The 18,365-nt window shown below is 39.9% G+C and overlaps 2 protein-coding genes across 3 annotated transcripts in view; both read left to right on the top strand.

The window, feature by feature from the left end:
- Positions 1 to 7,229, top strand: part of LOC133543955 (signal-transducing adaptor protein 2-like) — a 40,969-nt gene extending 33,740 nt beyond the window's left edge. The window contains exons 8-9 of one of the 2 annotated variants that reach the window (XM_061888901.1): positions 483 to 537; positions 6,823 to 7,229. In XM_061888901.1, the coding sequence (XP_061744885.1) occupies positions 483 to 537; positions 6,823 to 6,877 (110 nt within the window). In that variant the 3' untranslated portion in view covers positions 6,878 to 7,229. The remainder of the gene's footprint in view (positions 1 to 482; positions 538 to 6,822) is intronic. The other variant, XM_061888902.1, reaches the window with a different exon arrangement.
- A 1,409-nt stretch (positions 7,230 to 8,638) lies between these two features.
- LOC133543956 (ras-related protein Rab-11B-like) lies at positions 8,639 to 16,645 on the top strand. Its single transcript, XM_061888903.1, has 5 exons — positions 8,639 to 8,814; positions 13,154 to 13,349; positions 13,413 to 13,606; positions 15,891 to 15,971; positions 16,152 to 16,645. The coding sequence occupies exons 1-5, from the start codon at positions 8,775 to 8,777 to the stop codon at positions 16,286 to 16,288; spliced, it is 648 nt and encodes a 215-aa protein (XP_061744887.1). The 5' UTR covers positions 8,639 to 8,774; the 3' UTR covers positions 16,289 to 16,645.
- Positions 16,646 to 18,365: the final 1,720 nt, after the last annotated feature.

Genomic DNA, 18,365 nt, shown 5'->3' with positions numbered 1-18,365 from the left:
TACGTAATCAAAAACGGGTTGAATGAGAGTTCCAGTTAGAATCTTCATGGTGCTTTTGTTGACCAGAGAAGAGATTCTGTAGAGAAATCTCATTCGTTGGTTGACCTTTTTGATTACCTTGGTTGCCATTTTATCACAGGAAAGATTAGCCTCTAGAATGGAACCTAGGTAGGTAGGTGACTTCATCTTTCCAGGTGATAACAATGTCACCCTCTTTGATAGTGAAGTCACTGACTTTCCTAAGGAGTTAATCCTCCTAGGTTTTTAATTAACGTTTAATTAACGAGAATTACAATTTCAGTTGTGTTCTCATTTAGTTTCAGGAAGTTGTTACTCATCCATTTATTTATTTCCAAAAGGCAGTTGGTGAAGGAGTTTGACATTGACAAGCTTTATTTTGTCCATTCCCACATGTACAAGACACATAGGAACTGAAATTACATTTTCAGCACAGTCCCGCTAAGAGCAGACATATGTTACAGGGGGGACAAGATGGGACCGCCAATGGATCAGCCACTTACAGCGCTCCTTAAAAAGGTGAGAAAAGGGTGACATTGGGAGAGGGTAAAAAAAAAAATCAGTCTGAGGCTAAACCTTCGGGGTTTAGACTGAGTCCAAGGAAAAAAAACTCACATAGCATGGCAGACATTAAACATGATACATAATCACACCAACTTGCAACAGAGGAGGGTGGGGGTGATTTGAGGCCCTGGAGGCCGGCTGCCGCTATAGAGCACTACTCAGTATGCCCAATTAACTTGGGAGAGATGTTGAAATGTTTTTGTGTACTGGGGCGATCTCAAAGTTCGACACCAGGTGTTGTTGAAAAAAAGGAAGGTCAAAAGCGTCCATCTTTGAGGAGTCCTCGGGGGAGTTCTTCAGAACAGCCTTGTTCCAGCATCAAGGCCATTCGAGGGAGTCAAATCATAGATGTTGTTTTTCTTCGAGAAGTCGAAAACAATGACTCGCCTTCTCTGTGTATCCTTGCTGGATCTCTCAATTTCAATTTAATTATTCCTTCTCAGCAAATTTCTCCAAGATGACATCCATTTTGCGATTCAGATCAGAAATCGCTCCAGTCTGTGTTCCCACAGCCCGACCCAATCCTTCCATTGCATTGAACAGCTGTTGGGCCCCTTGGGTGGCTGTCATCGTCTTCCGAATTTGACGATACACCAGAGCAATGCCCAGCCCAATCAGCAGGTGTCCCGCGATCACAGTTCCAAATAGGCAGATGTCTTCAACGTCCTCGATGGAAAGAGCTGAGAGGCACATGGGCCTCCATTTTTCCCATGAATCTCTCACATACCCCGCAGCAGTGGTTCCATCAGGGCAGCCAGGCACCCCCGAACCTCTTTTCCTTGTCGAAAAGACTGTGTCAATTGCGTCGAGAGTCCAGCTGATCATACTCATATTGATGTTTAGATTAGAGGACAGAGCAAAGAAAGAGGCTTTAGAAAAGTTCAGACAAAGACAAGGACACAGAAAGCAAGCAGGGAAGGAGGGAGCGGAGAAAAATGTGACCGCCCTCACCAAGAGGCAAGGCAGAACAGCTGTTGTATCATTAGGTTCTGCGGATATGTACAGTTGTGTATCATCTGCGTAGCTATGGAAGTCTATGTTATGTTTTCTGAATATGTCGCCCAGCGGTAACATGTAAAGACAAAAAAAGTAATGGACCGAAGCAGCTCCCTTGTGCAACCCCATAGTGATTGTCATATTTCTCAGATATATGGCCTCCTAGTCTAACGTAGAACTTCCTCCCTCTGATGTACGTTTTGAACCAGTTCAACACATAGTCCGATAGACCAACAAACTTATTGAGACGACTGACTAGAATATCGTGATCAATGTGCACAATTTCTGTTTGAAGCAGACATTTTAGTGTCATTTTGACAATAACCAAGAGTCCTTTTAAGACACACTGACCTAAGACATTTTGTCTGATTGCTAGAAAATGTTAACCACATACGTATACTAAACCAATAGAGGACCCTAAATGGCAAAAAATGTCATAGTGTGGAAACATTCAGTGCTACTTATGTTAAGGGTAAACACACTTACTGTAAATTACATATACTGTAATATTGTACATGGTAATTGGGATTTGTTATATATTGTATATCCATTAGGGGTGTGGGAAAAAATCGATTCGAATACGAATCGAATTGTTTACGTTGTGCGATTCAGAATCAATTCTCATTTTTAAAAAATGTATTTATTTATTTATTTTATTTTTTTTTTATCAATCCAACAAACCACTACACAGCAATACCATAACAATGCGATCCAATTCCAAAACCAAACCTGACCCAGCAACACTCAGAACTGCAATAAACAGAGCAATTGAGAGGAGACAAACATGACACAGAACGAACCAAAAGTAGTGCAACAAAAATGACTATTATCAACAACAGTATCAATAGTAATTATAATTTTAGCATAGCAGTGATTAAAAATCCCTCACTGACATTATCATTAGTCTTTTATAAAAATAATAAAAAAGAACAATAGTGTCACTGTGGCTTACACTTGCATCACATCTCATAAGCTTGACAACACACTCTGTCCAATGTTTTCACAAAGATAAAATAAGTCATGCTTTTGGTTCGTTTAATAGTTAAAACAAATTTACGTTATTGCAATAAGTTGATAAAGCATTGTCCTTTACAATTATAAAAGCTTTTTTTTTTTTAAATCTACTACTCTGCTAGCATGTCAGCAGACTGGGGTAGATCCTGCTGAAATCCTATGTATTGAATGAATACAGAATCGTTTTGAATCGGAAAAATATCGTTTGTAAATCGGGAATCGAATCGAAAAAATCGATGTATTATCGAATCCTGACCCCAAGAATCGATATTGAATCGAATCGTGGGACACCCAAAGATTCACAGCCCTAATATCCATCCATTCATTTTCTACTGCTTATTCCCTTCGGGGTCGCAAGGGGTGCTGCTACAATCGGGCAGAAGGCGGTGTACACCCTGAACAAGTCTCCACGTCATCGCAGGGCCAACACAGATAGACAGACAACATTCACACTCACATTCACACACTAGGGCCAATTTAGTGTTGCCAATCAACCTATCCCCAGGTGCATGTCTTTGGATATATTGTATATATTATATAAAATATATATATATATATATACATGGAAGGGTATCAGTATATATTATATAGTGTATATATAATATGTAAATATTACCTATGTTATATTTTGTATTGCTACCATGGTACATTTTAGTCTACTTTATACCTTTTGTTTTCGCCCTCTTTTTGTGCCCTTGTGTGCATTATTCTTTCCATCCTTATCCCTTCCATCCTTTGTAACTGAGCTACTGTGTGGAACAATTTCCCTCGTGGATCAATAGAGTTTGTATAAGTCTTTGTCTGAACACAAACCTAATGCTCAAATGTTGTAATCCTATTTATTACTACCAAGAGGTCATTTCAAAGTGCAAAGAACAGTGAAAACACAATGTTTCAAATAAGCAATCGTAAAAATAATCAATTTAATGTCTTTAAACTGACATTGTAACCATGATGTAATAGACAGCGATTTTAAACTAGACAAGTCAATGGCGTTTTAAAATCGTGTTTTTATCACCTTCGTCTTTTAGTAAAGGTTAAACCGTTTTTATCTTTTAACCTTTTTGAACAAGTCGTGCATGCTTTTATTTCAAGTCGCCTGGACTACTGCAATGCACTTTATGCTGGCATTAGCCAAAAAGCTCTCTCCCGGTTGCAGTTAGTCCAGAACGCGGCAGCACGACTTTTAACAGGGGCCAGGAAACGCCAGCATATAACCCCAATTCTTCAGAGTTTGCACTGGCTCCCTGTTCATTTTAGAATTGATTTTAAAACATTGCTGTTTGTTTTTAAATCTTTACATGGACTGGCACCTCAGTATATCTCGGACCTCATCCAAATTGACATTCCTGCGCGCGCTCTGAGGTCCGAGAGCCAGTTCCAGCTCGTGGTGCCCAAGAACAGACTTAAGACCAGGGGAGACAGGGCCTTCTCTGTGGTCGGCCCTAAGCTCTGGAACACTCTGCCGCTCCATGTTCAAACTGCTTCCACAGTGGAGTGTTTTAAGTCTCGTCTTAAGACCCACTTTTATTCTTTGGCTTTTAACACTACGTGAGGTGTGTGGTCCTCTGTCCTCTGTGTTTTTTATACACTTTGATTTCTATTTTACTGTTTTAATTGATTTTACCCTCTAAAATTGTTTTTAATCATATTTGTTTTTATATTGTTTTTTTTATATGGGTTTATATTTATTTTTTGTTTTTATTCAGTCATTGGTGGAGCATAATATTGTTTTTTTAATATTGTTTTTAACATGGCTGTGCAGCACTTTGGAAACATTATTGTTGTTTAAATGTGCTATAGAAATGAAGTGGATTGATTGATAATGAGGGAAACTTGTTTGAAATGCTTCACTCGTTGATGTTTGGCTTGGTTTACATCTTGGTTTTGCGACGACAATCTTTTCCGGGTGATAATCAATCAAGTGACTTTTGAAGTTGCTTGTATTTCCGGACGTGTAGACAATCGTCATCTTGCAATATCTGCATTTTGCATGTTCGTCATGTTTGCTCTGTGGTGTGATTGTATTATGGGAGACTTACAGAGTCGACAAGCTATGACGTCACGAGTGTGCGGCGTGCGTCAGACAGTGAGCGAGACACGTGTGATTGAACTAGTAAAAGATCCACATATTAAAGTACAGCTGGACTCACATATGTCATTCAGTAACGTGACATGAACCTCTTTTTTTTTTCCTTGACTGCAAAGCCAAAATACGTCCAAAATGTCCAATTTTAACTTTGTGGGAACATTTACTTGCTTCTCTGTGTTTCCTTCATTCGTTTACAGATCTGCACTAGGCTGGGGATTATGGGAGATGTGGTTTTCTTCTCAGACCAGTGTACTTTTTACTGTTTCTGATGTGTAAACTTAAGCACTTTATATTACCTGTCGTATTTTAGTACATAAAACAGTCTGTATCTGTTCAAGTCTACTAAAAACAATGAATTACTTTATAAAAAGCATTTTTTTTGTATCTTTCTTTTTATAATGTATTGTATTTGAATTAAGTATACCCCAAAGAGGCCACAAATGATTGGAGGATGCGGGCAGAAATGTAGACACTTTGTGATTTGGATCACATTGGACTGTCTGCTCTATAGGATGAATTTGAGGACCAGTCATAGAAAATTTGGAGTGAAAAGCAAATATTATTTTCACTCGCATACAAAACATTCTAACTTGGATTGTTTATCTGGCTTCGAGACTCTTCCGAAAAACGGTGTGGTGAAGACACAACAAACTCCCTTCTTGTCTCTCATGAACACACACCTGTTGTTGTTGACTTTGGAATGACTGGCGGCCGCAACAACACCAAGGCCACGAAACAGAGACACGCGGCACACACACATACACCCACGAGAAATATACGCCACACACACATAACCCACCCCCCATCCATCGCTCTTGACGCAAATCTTAGCCCCCACTTCCTCCCCTCTGTTGCAAGTCTTGAGTTGTATGTTGTAATATGTATATGTGCTTTGCTATAAAGGTCTTTTTTCAGCAACATGCAATCTGGTAGGCATGTTTATTTTGAGTAGACCTACAACAAAGTCTCAGATTTTTTGTGGACATGTTCCATAAATATTGATGTTAAAGATTTTTTTTTTTTTCGTGAAGAAATTTTTAGATTTAAGTTCATGAATCCAGATGGATCTCTATTACAATCCCCAAAGAGGGCACTTTAATTTGATGATTACTTCTATGTGTAGAAATCTTTATTTATAATTAAATCATTTCTTTATTTTTCAACAAGTTTTTAGGTAGTTTTTTATCCTTTTTTCCAAATAGTTCAAGAAAGACCACTACAAATGAGCAATATTTTGCACTGTTATACAATTTAATGAATCAGAAACTGATGACATAGTGCTGTATTTTACTTCTTTATCTCTTTTTTTTCAACCAAAAACGCTTTGCTCTGATTAGGGGGTACTTGAATTAAAAAAATGTTCACAGCGGGTACATCACTGAAAAAAGATTGAGAACCACTACATTACCATATATGTATATCCATCCTTTTTCTACCGCTTGTCCCTTTTGGGGTGGCGGGGGATCGCTGGAGCCTATCTCAGCTGCATTAGGGCGTAAGGCGGGGTACACCCTGGACAAATCGCCACCTCATCGCAGTACATACATATATATATAGGATCGCTGGAGCCTATTTCAGCTGCATTAGGGCGTAAGGCGGTGTACACCCTGGACAAGTCGCCACTCATCGCAGTACATACATACATATTGTAACGTATTATTTTCGGGTCTCACCATGTCTAGCATTAAAAGATTACAGTTGGTACAAAATGCAGCTGCTAGACTTTTGACAAGAACAAGAAAGTTTGATCATATTACACCTATACTGGCTCGCCTGCACTGGCTTCCTGTGCACTTAAGATGTGACTTTAAGATTTTACTACTTACGCATAAAATACTACACGGTATAGCTCCAGCCTATCTTGCCGATTGTATTGTACCATATGTCCCGGCAAGAAATCTGCATTCAAAGGACTCTGGCTTATTAGTGATTCCCAGAGCCCAAAAAAGTCTGCGGGCGATAGAGCGTTTTCCGTTCGGGCTCCAGTACTCTGGAATGCCCTCCCGGTAACAGTTCGAGATGCTACCTCAGTAGAAGCATTTAAGTCTCACCTTAAAACTCATTTGTATACTCTAGCCATTAAATAGACTCCCTTTTTAGACCAGTTGATCTGCTGTTTCTTTTCTTTTTCTCCTCAGTCCCACTGGAGGGGTTCCGGCCCGGTGGCCATGGATGAGGTGCTGGCTGTCCTGAGTCGGGACCCAGGATGGGCCGCTCGTCCAGAGCCGGGACCCAGGATGGACCGCTCGCCTGTGTATCGGCTGGGGACATCTCTGCGCTGCTGATCCGCCTCCGCTTGGGGTTGTTTCCTGTTGGCTCCACTGTGGACGGGACTCTCTCTGCTGTGTTGGATCCACTTTGGACTGGACTCTCACGGTTGTGTTGGATCCACTATGGATTGAACTTTCACAGCATCATGTTAGACCTTGCTTTCGGTTCCCCTAGAGCAGGGGTGTCAAACTCAAATACAGAGTGGGCCAAAATTTAAAACTGAACAAAACCGCGGTCCAAGGTTGAACAAATGAATAATAAATGATAAATGGGTTGTACTTGTATAGCGCTTTTCTACCTTCAAGGTACTCAAAGCGCTTTGACACTACTTCCACATTTACCCATTCACACACACATTCACACACTGATGGAGGTAGCTGCCATGCAAGGCGCCAACCAGCACCCATCAGGAGCAAGGGTGAAGTGTCTTGCTCAGGACACAACGGACGTGACGAGGTTGGTTCTAGGTGGGATTTGAACCAGTGACCCTCGGGTTGTGGACGGCCACTCTCCCACTGCGCCACGCCGAACCTTTTAATAGGGACCCAAACAAGTTTTGCATTGAATATTAAACAAGCAAGGCTTATATAACTTTATAGTCACATGCAAAATCGAGTTTCAAATTATAGTAAATATCAATGGCATATCAAATAAAATTCTAATAAAAATTGGGGGGGGGCGGGGTTTGGTGGTAGCGGGGATGTATATTGTAGCGTCCTGGAAGAGTTAGTGCTGCAAGGGGTTATGGGTATTTCTTCTGTTGAGTTTATGTTGTGCTACGGTGCGGATGTTCTTCCAAAATGTGTTTGTCATTCCTGTTTGGTGTGGCTTCACAGTGTGGCGCATATTTGTAAAAGTGTTAAATTGATTATACGGCCACCCTCAGTGTGACCCTTACGGCTGTTGATCAAGTATGCCTTGCATTCACTTGTGTGTGTTAAAGCCACATATATTATGTGACTGGGCCGGCACGTTGTTTGTATGGCGGAAAAGTGGACGTGACGACGGGCTGTAGAGGACGCTAAAGGCAGTGCCTTCAAGGCATGCCCCCAGTATTGTTGGCCGGGTGGAAATCGGGAGAAATTTGGAAGAATGGTTGCCCTGGGAGATTTTCGAGAGGGCCACTGAACTTTGGGAGTCTCCCGGGAAAATTTTGAGGGTTGGCAAGTATGTATCAGCGGTGAATGCAGTGTTACAGAGGCATCGCCGCTGTATAATACCGGCGGGCCAGCTCTAATCTTAATTTGATATTACCTCAAGGGCCAAATGAAATTACACGGCGGGCCAAGTTTGGCCGCTGGCCAGAGTTTGACACCCATGCCCTAGATGGTGGGGAGGTTGCCCACATATGCGGTCCTCTCCAAGGTTTCTCATAGTCACCATTGTCACCGACGTCCCACTGGGTGTGAGTTTTCCTTGCCCTTATTTGGGCTCTACCGAGGATGTTGTTGTGGTTTGTGCAGCCCTTTGAGACACTAGTGATTTAGGGCTATATAAATAATCATTGATTGATTTATATATATATATATATATATATATATATATATATATATATATATATATATATATAATATACATATATATATATATATATATATGTGTGTATTTTTTTTTTTTTTTTTTTAAAGACAGGATTAAATAACAGAATGTAGAGTAGGATTCCATCTCGGTCCACACTCCATATCAGAAGGTGGCGGTAGTGTGCAACACAAGAAGGCTTACCGACTGTCATTAAACCAAAGGAAAAAAAGAGGAAGAAGAAGAAGCAAAATAGGAGCGTGTCTGACACAACGAAGAGGTTGCGTTTGACGAGCACAAAATGGGGAACAGAGACGATGAATATGATTTCTTGTTTAAAGGTAAACGGGCGCTGTCAGATATAATTATTGTTACTTTATTCGACTAGCTCAATCAGTTCGCACGGGTGCTAACGAGCATCAGTCAGCAGCTGGTGGTGGCAGCTGACGCCGGCTGCGGTTTTTCTCCTTCGTGTGGTTAATGTTAAATATGTCATCTTCTATTTACGCCACATTGTAGACTTATGGTGATATTCAGTGCCCTTATTGGTCTAAAAGTAATATATTTTGCTCTTTTTTTGTGGATTGGAATGGCGTTGACAAGACCGGAAGCTACCTGCTAGTGCAGGGGTCGGTCATCCAAAACGTTAAAAGAGCCATATTGGACCAAAAATACAAAACAACTAATCTGCTTGGCGCTGCAAAAAATGAAAAGCCGTTAATAAATCTTATAATGAAGGTACACATGATTTAATTGTCTATATTAGCTATAGTGGCCTATCAAAAATGCCTATGTATTGCAGGCTGAAGCAAATCTTCGTTGACAGAAATGTAATATTTATCCTACACATTTTTACAACATTAGAAAGCATTAGTACATCAGAGGCTACTAAGAAAGTGAAATAACTCCTGGAAGTTACTGACTTTTGAAGGCCTACTGAAATGAGATTTTTTTATTTAAACAGGAATAGCAGGTCCTTTCTATGTGTCATACTTGACCATTTCGCGATATTGCCATATTTTCGCTGAAAGGATTTAGTAGAGAACATCGACGATAAAGTTTGCAACTTTTGGTTGCTAATAAAAAAAAGCCTTGCCTGTACCGGAAGTATGTGCCCGTGAGTCACGAGTTGCAGGGCTCCACACATATTCACATTGTTTTTAATGGGAGCCACCAGTAGTAAGAGCAATTCGGACCGAAAAAGCGACAATTTCCCCGTTAATTTGAGCGCGGATGAAAGATTTGTGAATTAGGATATTGATAGTGAAGGATTAGAAGAAGAAAAAAAAAGCGACGGCGGCAGTGTGAGCATTTCAGATGTAATTAGACACATTTACTAGGATATTTCTGGAAGATCCCTTATCTGCTTATTGTTTTAATAGTGTTTTAGTGAGATTCTAAAGACATGCCTCGAGGTCGTATGGCAGCGTCTCAGAGAGAAGCCAATGGAGGAGCCAAGATCACAGCTGCCTTTTTTGACAGCTACAGGAGGAAATCCCATAATCCACTGATTTCTCCGGTAACACTTAATATCACAATGTTCTCATCCAAAGACATGCTGGTTGACGTAGAGAAAACATGTTCGCTTGACCGCTCTGTGTTAAAGCTTCACAACAGCAAAGAAACACCGGCTGTGTCTCGGTGCTAAAGACAGCTGCAATCGACCGCTTTCCACCAACAGCATTGTTCTTTATAGTCTCCATTATTAAATGAACAAATTGCAAAAGATTCAGCAACACAGATGTCAAAAATACTGTGTAATTATGCCATTAAAGCAGACGACTTTTAGCCGCTAGTGGGGCAGCGCTAATATTTCCTTACAGTCCGTGACGTCAGGCGTACGCGTCATCATTCCGCGACGTTTTCAACAAGAAACTCGTGGGAAATTTTAAATTGCAATTTAGTAAACTAAAAAGGCCGTATTGGTATGTGTTGCAATGTTAATATTTCAATATTGATATATAAACTATCAGACTGCGTGGTCGGTAGTAGTGCGTTTCAGTAGGCCTTTAATGGCCAAAGGTATAGATGTGTGTGTCCAAGTTTAAAGGCCTACTGAAATGAGATTTTCTCATTAAAACGGGGATAGCAGGTCCATTCTATGTGTCATACTTGATCATTTTACGATATTGCCATATTTTTGCTGAAAGGATTTAGAAGAGAACATCGACGATAAAGTTTGCAACTTTTGGTCGCTAATAAAAAAGCCTTGCCTGCACCGGAAGTAGCAGACGATGTGCGCGTCATGTCACCGGTGTGAGGGCTCCTCACATTGTTTACAATGTGAGCCACCAGCAGCAAGAGCGATTCGGACCGATAAAGCGACAATTTCCCCATTAATTTCAGCGAGGATGAAAGATTTGTGGATTAGGAAAGTTAGAGTGAAGCACTAAAAAAAAAAAAAAAAAAAAAATGCGGCAGTGGGAGCGTTTCAGATGTAATTAGACACATTTACTACGATAATTCTGGAAAATCCCTTATCTGCTTATTGTGTTAATGGTATTTTAGTGAGCTTATAAAGTCGTACCTGAAAGTCGGATGGCTGGTAAACGCCAGTGTCTCTGAGAGAAGCCGAGGAGCCAAGATCACAGCTGCCTTTTTGAGCTGCAGGATGAAGTCGCATAATCCACTCAAGTCTGCGGTAAGAGCCGACTTAATATCACAATTTTCCCATCCAAAAACGTGCTGGTTGACGGAGAGAAACATGTTCGCTTGACCGCTCTGTGTTAAAGCTTCACAACAAACAAAGAAACACCGGCTGTGTTTCGTTTGCTAATGGCAGCTGCAATCCACCGCTTTCCACCAACAGCATTCTTATTTGACGTCCATCCATCCATCCATTTTCTACCGCTTATTCCCTTTCGGGGTCGCGGGGGGCGCTGGCGCCTATCTCAGCTACAATCGACGTCTCCATTATTAATTGAACAAATTGCAAAAGATTCAGCAACACAGATGTCTAAAATCCTGTGTAATTGCGCGATGATAAGAGACGACTTTTAGCTGTAAGTGGTGCTGGGCTAAAATGTCCCCTCCAACCAATAACGTCACAAACACGCGTCGTCATACGCGTCATCATTCCGCGACGTTTTCAACAGGAAACTCCGCGGGAAATTTAAAATTGTAATTTAGTAAACTAAACCGGCCGTATTGGCATGTGTTGCATAGTTAAGATTTCATCATTGATATATAAACTATCAGTGCGTGGTGGGTAGTAGTGGGTTTCAGTAGGCCTTTACTGAAACCCACTACTACCCACCACGCAGTCTGATAGTTTTTATATCAATGATGAAATCTTAACATTGCGACACATGCCAATACGGCTTTTTTAGTTTACTAAATTACAATTTTAATTTTTCCGGGAGTTTCGTCTTGAAAACGTCGTGTAATGATGACGTGTACGCAAGATGTCGCGCAATTTTAGGAAGTATGAGCACACACACAGCTAAATGTCGTCTGCTTTAAGGGCATAATTACACAGTATTTTGGAGATCTGTGTTGCTGAATCTTTTGCAATTTGTTAAATTAATATAGGAGAAGTCACAGTAGAAAGATGGAGTTGGGAAGCTTTAGCCTTTAGCCACACAAACACACGGTGATTCCTTGTTTAAAATTCCCGGAGGTGAAAATTTACTATGGATCAGAGCGTGGTCAAGCGAACATGAAACCAGACCAAATGTCAACCAGCAGGTTTCGGTGAGAAAATTGTGGTTAAAAAGTCGATTCTTACCGGAGAAAAGCTGAGCTTGGGCCGTCCATGCAGCTGCCATCGACTTCCCTGAGACACTGCGCGTCAACACACCCATGGACGTACACCTCCGACTATCAGGTACTATTAAACCACTAAAACACTAGCAACACAATAGAAAGATAAAGGATTTCCAAGAATTATCCTAGTAAATGTGTTTAAAAACATCGGAATCTGTCCCAATGCAATCGCATTTAGTTTTTTTTTTTAACTGTTTTTTTTTTTTTCTAGTCCGTCGCTATCAATATCCTCAAACACAAATCTTTCATCCTCGCTCAAATTAATGGGGGAATTGTCGTTTTCTCAGTCCGAATAGCACTTTTTGTTGGAGGCTCCTATTAAAATCATTGTGAATATGTGAGGAGCCCCCACACTTGCGACGTCATCGTCTGTGACTTACGGTAGAGGCAGCGCTTTTCTCTTAACACCGACAGTTGCGAACTTTATCGTGGATGTTCTCTACTAAATCCTTTCAGCAAAAATAAGGCAATATCGCGAAATGATCAAGTATGACACATAGAATGGACCTGCTATCCCCGTTTAAATAAGAAAATGTCATTTCAGTAGGCCTTTAAAAGAGCCATATTGGACCAAAAATACAAAAAAAACAATCTGTCAGGAGCCGAATGTGCTTTGCTATAGAGTTTTATAGAGCCGAAATAGAGTAAAAAAATCTAAATTGTTAATACTTATCAATAACACACATTTGTTTTTAAATATATGTATATTTTTAAACCCTTTTAAAGAAAATATATGCATCAACACCTATTACGTAAATCTTATGACATCATTGCCACTAATATATTGGAAATCAAGGGGAAACCCTAAACTAGTTTGTGATGACTCCTACCATTAGCACTAAAACAGGTGTGAGTGTTTATTTACCAACGTTATGACTGATGAAATGTAGTCTGATATTATTTTATTTTTTATAGTCGTGCTTATAGGAGACTCTGGGGTGGGGAAGAGCAACCTCCTGTCCCGTTTCACGAGAAATGAGTTCAACCTGGAGAGCAAGAGCACCATTGGGGTGGAGTTTGCCACTCGCAGTTTACAGGTGGACAACAAAACCATCAAGGCTCAGATTTGGGACACCGCCGGACAGGAGCGCTACAGAGCCATCACCTCGGCGTGAGTATGTGTGTTGTTTTGGAACAAAAGTTTAAAAAATGCAAAATGGCATATCGCCATCAGGTATTACCGCGGCGCAGTCGGGGCTCTGTTGGTTTACGACATCGCCAAACACCTGACGTACGAGAACGTGGAGCGCTGGCTAAAGGAGCTAAGGGATCACGCCGACAACAACATCGTAATAATGCTGGTCGGCAACAAAAGCGACCTACGACACCTCAGGGCCGTTCCCACTGACGAGGCTCGAGCTTTTGCAGGTAACACCCACAGACATGTTTGCAGAATTAACAGTCCCAATTATGAGGCAAGAAAGTTTATTTGGTTCTACTTCCAAAGTAGGGACTTCCAATCTTAAGATTACAATCATCCATTGTGCTAAAAACATTGTTAGAATCGTACCAATTTATGCCACTTCAAACAATCTCTGCAGGTTATACGCAACTTTGTCCAGTTAACAGCTGAACAGTTTGACTAATCGTCATTTCCCTTAATTGAAATTGTCCCTGCATAAGGCTAAAACACGTATCATTGTTTTAAAGGGGAAAAAATATTACGGTATGTGGAATTTCCAATTACAAATTTGCTGAACTGATTGTAAATCAGAAGTGAGCTTAAAAATGTATTTAAATGTTGGTCTATGGATCTTCTTATACGAAAGTGTCTAATCAACGCACTTGAAAAATGCATTCTTGCTCTGCACTTTCACATCTCCACACCCTTGTTTACATTGACAAAGATGCCAACATGTGTGGCATGTCTCATTTATCAACAGATAGCGCTACCTAGGACCACGTTCAGCAGTTCCTCAATGTTGTTGAAAGGGGATGTAATCTGTGCAATGTGTTGGAACTCGGGCCATCAAGTGATTAAGATATTTAATTGTGATTAATCGCAGAGAGACATCATTTTTTGTGTATAAGTGTGTTTCAGACAGATAACTTTCAAGTTTTTAATACTATTAACAAGAGACAAGGCTGTTTGTTTCATTTATGCAAATGTTTTCCTATTAAACATTATGCTTTTTTCAACAGCTCAGCACAATATAGACACACACAAAAAATAGTGGGATTTCGAATTATTATCCCTGACATAATTTTTATTCTCTGTTGCTGGAGTGCTTGCATCCAAAGGAGTGGAGGCAACACTCGAGTTTAGATACCAATTTAGTAACCTGACTCTCGCCAGATCCTTGTTGTTCGCCGAGCCCAGACAAGGGTCCGGCCTCGAGGGCAGTGCAAACACCTTTTAAGATGGCAAAAAATAATGAACTAATCAGGATCTCCGGGCGGGATTTCATAGATGTGACGTAGCGCCGAAGCAACTTCACACAACAATTGCTATTGCAAATGTTTTGTCGTATCTATCGAATATTAATTCTTTAAAAGATGACCAGAGATTTTTTTCGCTCTTTCGTTATCCAATATGTCGGCTGTTATGTTTTGGATTTCCCAATGTCACTCTCATCAGCGCCACAGGTTGATTTCGATGCGAAGATAACGGACAAGTGGTTTATCCAATTATATACAATGATTTTTTTTTTTTTTACAAGGCCCGCCTTCTGAAATACATCTCCTATTGTGAATTCTCAGGTGCTTGTGTGGAGCTCAGTGAACTACAAGGATCTTGCGAGAGTCAGGTTACCAATTTAATGCATTCATAACACAAAATCTTGATTGTCAAATATATTTGTTAATGCAACATTTGATATTTCTACCCAAATAAGTGTTTCTGATATATTTTATATTACATGTTGTACAACTTACCGTACATTTCAGACTTTAAGCCGCTCCTTTTTTAGTGGAAGAGCATTGAATTCTTCTGCTAGTTATTATACAGAGCTGGCATCAATAGATAAGCAAAGATAGATTACCGGGTACTTGCCGTAAATAGATATTCCTGATTGGACCAATTTAGTGACACACTTGATCTCTCAGAGCACATAAGGGGTTGGGAATCACTGTATTGCAGTATATCTTCTCAAGTGACTCCACTATAAAAAATTATACGTGATATACTTAACAGTAGCAGGATTAGTAATAGTAAGTTTCATTTCACAGTATTTCCTTTTAGAGTATTTGATTTTCCATCATTTAGTTGTCTTCAGCTTAATCGATGCGCACATTTGCAGAGATGTTCTGTGTTAAAATGTTCTCGTGTAAAGGCAGTGTTCACATCTTACTTACAGGAATACTTTGGGGTTTTTTTGTGGCTGAATAAAGCTGATTTTGCTCATGCTTGTTAATCTTTTTGTTAACCATGTTAAGATGTTCGGAAAACAATTTTAATGTTTCGTTCTAAAAAAAATTATTCATTAATCAGTTATTCTTTAAGCATTACCTGTTGTGATTAAACGGAACAAAGGAAAAAAACAGGTGTGTTAGACTCTCCAAACACTGTTTAAAAAGCACTGTAACCTCTGCAATGTTTTAGGAAATTTTCTCAAAAAGTCATTTGTTTAAGGCTGCAAAAATCTCAAAAGGCCTTGTAGGGGTTTTGTAGAAAACTGAATAAACTTAGTCTTAAATGTTGTCCCCTCATCAGAGAAGAACAGATTGTCATTCATTGAGACGTCAGCGTTGGACTCGACAAATGTAGAAGAGGCCTTCAAGAGTATTTTATCAGGTGGGTTGGACTTAAAACACAAACGATGGAAATTATTTTCATCCATTCCAGTGTACAATTGTCACCATTGTCATAATTTCTTTGCTGCCATACCTCTGTAAAAATCAGTTAAAATACTATGTGTGATTCAGAGGAAAGTTTGTTTGACTTTTTGTTTTTGGCGGGGTGGGGTCACTGCAGAAATCTACCGCATCGTGTCACAGAAGCAGATAGCCGACAGGTGTTCACATGACGAGTCTCCCGGCAACAACGTCGTGGACATCAGCGTCCCGCCAACCACCGACGGCCACAAGAGCAACAAAATGCAGTGCTGCTAGAATGTGATATTTGTCCCTCCTCTTCTCATCCTCACCATCATCTACCCTGATGTTACCTCAGCTAAGCACTTTTGCCTTCCCTCCTCACTCTCTCACTACTTCGGCCACTAAAGACGTGCCCAGAAGCCTTTTGCGGTAAAGAATGTGAACGGTGTTTACTGAGCTTGCCATGAAGCATTTCACTTCTGACCACTAGATGGTGCTGTGCAAATCATGTATTGGCAGCCACTTCCCAGTGAGGCAGGCAGTATTATTGAATTCTGTGTCTATTGAAATACTATTGATAATAGTTGTCACTGTTTTGTTGATTTAATGACTGGTTATGTTTACAATAAAATAAAAAGCCATTCCATCTTGTGCAATTTGCATATTTGACTAAATTGTGTTTAATAACCTAAACAGACCATTTTTAAGGTCATTTATGTTTTGTTATGGTTAAGTGGTGTACTGTTTTGTATTGTATATTTTTTATTTTTAAGTCGTTTTCAAAAGCTTTCAGTGTAGAACAACTACGAATGCAAGGAAAATGCACATTAAAACCAGTACATTTACCAGGTGGCACAAAATTAAGTTATTCTGTATTTATTGTACTTTAATTTGTATAGTGGTGCTAGAGTTAGCTTCAAAATTAGAGTTTGGACTATGAGTAAGGTCTCAAATTTGGGTTGAGCTTGAGTTAAGATATGTTTTGATGAGGGTTAGGGTTGAGGTGATGCATGTGGTTAAGATTAGAATTAAGGCTTTGTGGTGTGGTTGCATTTCGTTGAGGGTTAGGGTTGGTTTCCAGATCAAATTATGTTCTCATTTTTTGTACAGTACTCTAGAAAACCTCCTTCAAAAACATTTGAGTACATTTGCTTGAGTAGATTTTTAACTAAGTCTCTGGTAGCTAGATTAACTTCACACACATGAGAACATGCATATATCATTGGCAGGCTTGGGTAACACCAGTCCTGAACTTTTCACTCTTAACACCAGTACATCTGGTGGTAAAACAGTGACAGACTTCTCCCACTGCTGTCATAACTGAAAGTTTTTTTTCTCTTGACCATGGCTAGAAGCTTTCCTTAGGCACTTCTTTCCAACACCCTGCTCCTGTGTGTTCAGTGCCGCGGAGTAGGTGGACAGTTGCAAATCTGACATACATTCTACTGCAACTGGCAACATCATGGTTTCTCCAGCCGGTCTCGATGCACTCTGTCGCCAGGTCTGTGTTCTTCTTGAAAAGCTTCCGTTTATTTGCAGACATGGTAAAGTGAGCCCCACCACTACTATGATGGTATTTCGTGGTCCAGACTACATGATCATGTCTTGACGAATGTGTCTCTTTGTCGGGGAGTTGGCTCTACTTTAGTTGATCCTGGCCAGGCCATCTGTGAGCTCTATTCACAATGTTTCCTCCATCCTCTTATCATTATGCTGCATACATTAATGTGTAAATATTACAAGTACTATGTATAAATATGTTGAAATTAATACAATATTGAATAAATATAACAAAAATGGAAACCATACAGGTCAGTCATTAGAGGGGAACTGCATTTTTCTTAAAATATTTCCTATCATTCACAATCCGTATGTAAGACAATAGCACGTTGGTTTTTCATGCATTCTAACTAGTAAATAAACGCTAGCAAAAGTTAGCTAAAAATGGAGGTAATGGGATTCATGACGTTATTGTATCTATTGCTATAAAGCCCTCTAAAAAACATCCAAAATTCACCAACAATACTCCATTTACATGTCATTACCTGAATATTATCCAAGTATTAGCAATATTGGTACTATAAAACCCCAACGTTCAGGATGCTGCTATTTTCGTACTGAGCCTCTGAGTCTGTGAAAGTTAATTCTCGATTATAAACAATGCCTCTCACTTGTGTAGTAGCCGATAGCAAAGCCAAGAAGTCGATCAACTTTAACATCCAAAATTACACCCGGAGATGGCAAGAAATCACTTTTTTTTTTTTAAACTGTGAGGATTATTACATTTTGTCATCTATATATTACTATATTGTACCCATGAGTCGGCATCCCAATGAAAGGCATTGTACAGTAAGTCGATGTTGTACTATGG

This window comes from Nerophis ophidion, linkage group LG26, assembly GCF_033978795.1.
Source record: "Nerophis ophidion isolate RoL-2023_Sa linkage group LG26, RoL_Noph_v1.0, whole genome shotgun sequence".
Lineage (NCBI taxonomy): Eukaryota > Metazoa > Chordata > Actinopteri > Syngnathiformes > Syngnathidae > Nerophis > Nerophis ophidion.
This window is presented reverse-complemented; position numbering and strand designations above follow the sequence as displayed.